At 52.1% G+C, this 5,941-nt stretch overlaps 1 protein-coding gene across 1 annotated transcript; it reads left to right on the top strand.

Moving 5' to 3' along the window:
• Positions 1–1,342: 1,342 nt before the first annotated feature.
• On the top strand, positions 1,343–3,997 carry CPAR01_01190 (ABC transporter transmembrane region 2; the record flags this gene model as incomplete). The annotated part of the gene is made up of 4 exons (XM_060485479.1): positions 1,343–1,972; positions 2,035–3,090; positions 3,144–3,597; positions 3,648–3,997. 4 exons carry the CDS (start codon positions 1,343–1,345, stop codon positions 3,995–3,997), a joined length of 2,490 nt encoding a protein of 829 aa, XP_060356336.1.
• Positions 3,998–5,941: the final 1,944 nt, after the last annotated feature.

The following is a 5,941-nucleotide window of genomic DNA, read 5'->3' on the forward strand; positions in this document are numbered from 1 at the left end:
GTCGTTGCAGAAGTAGTGCGTATGTGCGGGCTTCCTAAGTTGTTTGTGTCAAGGATTGATATTGTTCGCTTCGACGATACCTTTGGTCAAGCCGGTATAATCAAGCTTGTATGTGGAAATCGATGACTGGAGGGAGATATCTTGCGTGACGGAATGTTATTCTACGGGGTAACGTTGGTCGAATTGGGTCACGGCAATAACACGCTTTGTTCTACTAAGACCAGATCCTTTGGTCGTTGCTTCAGGAAGGTAGGGGCTGGATTCAATTTTCGGGCCCCTCTAGGCAACTTTCTGTCCCTTCATTGCTCATTGCTAAGTCAGGAGTGTATACAAAGAGGGCATGCCTGCCATACGGTAGGTTGGATAAGAGGCAGGAAGTGATGCTACTTTCGGCGCCCCGTAAACAGAGCAAGAAAGGAAACAATGCAGGCTTACTTTCCCAGATCACGGTCCCCTTCCCAGAAACTCGTCACGTCTGTATAAAGGTAAATTGGGAAACCACGACAGGTAGAAATTGCCGTAATCGCTAGAACTGGTGGTCCAGTCCACAGTCTTGAATTTGTTCAGCTATAACGCAGCTTTCCATCGTACAGAAGAATGCCGCGTTGCGACTCGAGTTCTTCAACCATCAAACCGAACAAAGCCAAGGCACCCAAGTTGCTAAGGTACAACGGTACCTACCTTACCCCAGACCCCTCAAAATCGAGTTCAAAAGGTGCATCATGTGACTGGGTAGAAGCTGGGGTTTACCGCCTGGCATGTTATTTGCTTCGTCCCTCCAGGTCCTGTAAGGTTAGTGTCATTCCCGCCGGAATCAGCCACTCACAGGCCAAGTTGTCTCGGGCTCTCAGCGGCACGATCCCCATTCTTGGTGGAGACTCTGGAGAGCCCCGAGAAGCGTGAACCTGTCCACCCGCAGCTTTCCCCAAGTTATCCACCGCTTCGGGTGCTGGGTGCCTCGGAACTCCACTGCCCGCCGGCATTCACATGTCGTAATGCGATCACGAGCCAGCGCCTGCTCCCCAAACTCGCCGCTTCTCCAACAACAAACGACTCAGCCTGCTAATGCGACCACGTGCTTTTCTTGAGCCATTTCAAACTACCTCACCACCTCACTATCATCATACGCGCAAAGCCAGAACGGTTCAATAGCGATCCCGAGACAGAGCATCAATCGCGTTCTCTAGCCTAGCACCTCTCAGCTCGCTCCTCTTATTCGTTCCCGCCCTGTGATGGCTGCGCATCTGTAGTAGCACCCTAACCGTGGCGAGCCTGCGCGACTCGACCTCACGACGACGTCGCAAGTCTTGAAAGACAATCTTCACTTCCTACTGCCATTGCCATGGCAGAACAATCGACACTCCGCCAGTCGGCCGCGGAGGAGGCTCTCGCCGCCTTCTTCGAGAAGTATACGACACTGATTCGCAATCGCCTCCGAAGTACTTCCCGCACGACCCGACTGCTCGGAACACTTGCCCTCGCCGCATCCATAGTCCTCAGCGCCGCTGGAGGCAGACGCTGGTGGAGGCAAAGGCGTGAGGAAAAGGAGCAGGGCCGTAAACTTGTCCGTACGAATTCGTGGCTGCACAACAAGGATGGATCACGTACGATTTACGTCCCATACAAAGATGGAACCTCCAAGGTTGTTATTCAGACCACAAAACCGCTGACCTTTGAGGCGCATCGCCGGCTCTTCCTCAACCCTCCGCGGGTATCTGGCCTCGGCGACGGAACCGTTCCCTCAGCGCAGACGAAGCCGGGCTTGAACCTGGCATTCCTACATCAGTTCCTTAGTCTCATGAGTATCATGATCCCGAGATGGTCAAGTAAAGAAGCTGGGCTGCTTTTGAGTCACAGCGTTTTCTTGATGCTTCGCACCTACCTTTCCCTCGTGGTCGCTCGACTTGACGGCGAGATTGTGCGGGATCTGGTTGCAGGACAAGGGAAGGCATTCCTCTGGGGACTAGTCAAGGTGAGTGGTGCTCCAAAACCTCCAGTCATCACGACCTCAACCAATGCTAACGAATCTCAAAGTGGTGTGGTCTCGGCGGTTTTGCGTCATACACGAATGCGATGATCAAATTCCTCGAATCCAAGGTGTCCATTGCCTTCAGAACCCGCCTTACTCGGTACATCCACGATCTATACCTGAACAACAACCTCAACTACTATAAGCTCTCCAATCTGGATGGTGGCGTCGGCCAGGGCGCGGATCAGTTTATCACGCAAGATTTGACACTATTCTGTGCTGCCGCTGCGAACCTCTACTCATCACTCGGCAAACCCTTTGTAGACCTTTGCGTCTTCAACTACCAGCTATTCCGCTCTTTGGGACCATTGGCTCTAACGGGTTTGTTGAGCAACTATTTCCTAACAGCGAGCATTCTGCGCCGGCTCTCGCCTCCTTTTGGCAAACTTAAGGCAGTTGAGGGCCGCAAGGAGGGAGACTTTAGGGGGCTGCATGCACGACTAATCGCCAATGCCGAGGAGATCGCCTTTTACGGAGGTGCCGACATGGAGAAGACTTTCCTCAACAAGGAGTTTAAGTCTTTGAAGAATTGGATGGAGGGCATCTACATGCTCAAGATTCGGTACAACATGCTTGAGGATTTCATACTCAAGTACAGTTGGAGTGCTTACGGCTACCTTCTATCCTCATTACCAGTATTCCTTCCAGCATGGGGAGGTCTGGGCGGCGCTGCTGAGCTGGCCGAAAATGCTGCAAAGGGAAGCAGGGAGCGCGGGCGTATGAAGGAGTTCATTACGAACAAGCGTCTCATGCTCTCACTCGCGGATGCTGGCGGAAGGATGATGTACTCTATCAAGGATCTCTCCGAGCTTGCCGGCTACACTAGCCGAGTCTACACCTTGATTTCAACACTGCATCGCGTTCACGCCGATGCTTATTTCTTGCGAGGGCAACAGAACGAACTTTACTCCCTCTCGGATGTTCAAGGAACCATCCAGAAGGGTTTCGATGGCGTACGGTTTGAGAACGTGCCTGTTGTTGCCCCATCGTTATGGCCCAACGGTGGTGAGGAGCTAATGGATTCCCTCTCAATGGTTGTCAGGAGAGGAGAGCATCTTCTGGTGAGTCATTAATTATCTAAGGACGGGAAATGACAGTGTACTGACGCTCTTAGATCTCTGGCCCCAACGGTGTCGGTAAGACGTCTATTGCCCGTATTCTTGCTGGCCTTTGGCCAGTCTACAGAGGACTCGTCAGTCGTCCAAAGGATATTGGTCAGGATGGCATCATGTTCTTGCCGCAACGACCCTATCTCAGCATCGGTACGTTGCGCGACCAGGTCATCTACCCTGACGGGCATCACGATATGCGCGAGAAGAGGAAGTCTGAAGACGATTTGAAGCGCATTTTGGAAGATGCCCGTCTTGGCTACCTTCCCGACCGTGAAGGTGGTTGGGACACCCGTAAAGAGTGGAAAGATGTTCTTAGCGGTGGAGAGAAACAGCGCATGGGTTTCGCCCGCGTATTGTACCACGAGCCTCAATTCGCCATTCTTGACGAGGGTACTAGCGCCGTGTCTCAAGACGTCGAGGGCCTGCTCTACGAAGTGTGCAAGGAGAAAGGAATCAGTAAGTTGAAGAGTCATTCCATGCCCTACAGGTTTTCTGACATGACGCAGCTCTCATCACCATTTCTACACGCGCCTCACTCAAGAAGTATCACACGTACAACCTCATTCTCGGAGGCGGAGAACGTGGCGATGAGTGGGAGTTTGAAAGAATCGGAACAGAACATGAGAAGATGCAGGTCGAGAAGGAGCTCCAGGACCTTCGTGAACGCCTTGAACAGGTCGAGAATTGGAAGGCAAGACGCCAGGAAATCGAGGAAGAGCTTTCCAAGGTGTGGGTGGCGGGCGGAGACGAGCTAGACCCTCCTTCCTATGCTGAGAGTGAGAGCGACTCCTCCAAGAGAAAGGGCAAGGAGACGGCGTCGCTGTCTTCAACGCAAGAGATTTTGGGTGATGCATGAGATGGGAAGGTTGATCTGCACTACCTTGTACGGATACGACTATAGGATATACGGAGTACCTGGACATGTGGGAGGAAGGTTGATTTGCGTCATTGTTGAACAAGAGTAAGAGCCATCATACCAGTATCCATTACCTGTTCATAGAAACTTCGATATTAGTGTCTTTAACACCGACCTGATTTTCATACATGAGCCCCTCATTCGACGGTGTTTCTGGTCACTGTGCAATCTGCACATCTGCACACGACGCAGATCACCATTTCGGTTCCTATCATTTTGAGCCTCTTCATCCGCCCCCCAGGGCATTTCCTACTCCCTTACTTCAACCTACCGTGTATTGCAGATAGATGGGTCAGGTTATTCGCCAATTGGTCCCTTACCCTGTTCAGAGTTAAAAGCCGACGAAAAGTTCCGCCTTCAGCATATGTACTGCTTCACACCCGCCGCCCTGAGACCCCAAGCTCGAAGTTGAAGGTAATGAATGCCAAAGAGTTTTCAGATCCCTCCTCGCTCAACCCCACGCTGACAGATCAAGGTCCCGCAAAATTTAGCCCTGGCCAGAGGTGCTCTGGTGCTGTTTGCCCATCCCCATCTGGCACCCGGGCTCAAGTTTTGGTGGCTTGACGCCGTCGAGTGGTTCCTGACAACTTCTTGTAAGTTTCCTTGTCTTTTGTGGCTCGAAGTGGTTAGCGGTATCTTAGTCTGGTGCCAACCACCAATGATGGCTCAACCAGACTGACGCTATCGTCAAGACTATTTGCTGGGCCGCCACGAGCTGGACTTCTGAAGGATATTCTCGACGTCGACGACTCCTCTCCACCTCATTGTTCTCTGCAGCCGTTCCATCAACCGTGAAAGCACGGCGGCAGGTCTGCAGCTTCCCGACCACCCCGTTTTGTTCGCTACTGCCTAGCGTCGGATTGTCGATGAGAAAATCGACATGCCTGGCTGTTCCGCCAAAGCCTGCCAGATCGAGAACCCCTGTGACATCGCGCCCGCGATCCCTGCTCGGAAAGAAGCCGTTCCTGTTGTCGATCACAGAGCAGCACGTCGGACTGCAAACGCTTCCAGACGGGCAAGTGCCAGAACCCAGCTGAAATGCAAGTACATGGGTTTGCCATGCATCACGCACCTTGATCCCACATGTTGTGTGCTCAGCCCCTAGGGTATGCCATGCGACGAGATAGGACCCCTCTCGGGGGAATCTAGACGAAGTCGTTCATCGTCCGGAGCCAAGGAGTGGCTTACACTGCGGCAAACGGGTGGGTTTCCATCTCTTGTTAACTTGAGCTTTTCAAGACACAAAATCTCAAACGTAGCATCCTTTGCTCTTGTTCCCCCTCTCCGCACCAGTTCTTTGTCTGCCGGGACTCGGTTCATGGTCGTTGACCATCACCCCGTAAACCGTCCGACATTCTTTGTTCCTCAGACGTTAGCTGAATCGCCAGCCAGAGAAAAACAAACGAGGACTGCTGCCACGCGATATTCTCGATAGCCGACTTTTCCGGCATGCTGGAGTCTTATATGAAGCCGCATGTCTGAGATCGTTAAACGGGCACCAGCACTCTAGATCTCGACATCACTGCGTAACAAACCCAGATCCTTGGTTCAGTGAGCCGCATCCGTCTCTACATTCTATCAGTTCGGTTCCTTGTAATTGGGTAGTCTTAAGTTCTTGTGCTCCCATTCTGTCTCAAGAATCACGACTCATATCGTTCTTTACGCCCGCTTTACATACTGGAGATTTGACACCATCTGCACCCAACAACGCCAAGGCAGTAGAGACGAAGAGTGACGACATTACAGCAATTTCGTTGCTGTACACCCATTTCAGCAACTTGGGAGTAATCTTACGTCGATTGTCTGTCTTGTATAACAGCAGACAGGCTGTCGCACATCGAAACCAACTATACCACCGCTGTGTAATCCAGACCCCACGACAAG

Source organism: Colletotrichum paranaense (genome assembly GCF_030867605.1).
Source record: "Colletotrichum paranaense strain IMI 384185 chromosome Unknown Scaffold_1.1, whole genome shotgun sequence".
Taxonomy (NCBI): Eukaryota; Fungi; Ascomycota; class Sordariomycetes; order Glomerellales; family Glomerellaceae; genus Colletotrichum; species Colletotrichum paranaense.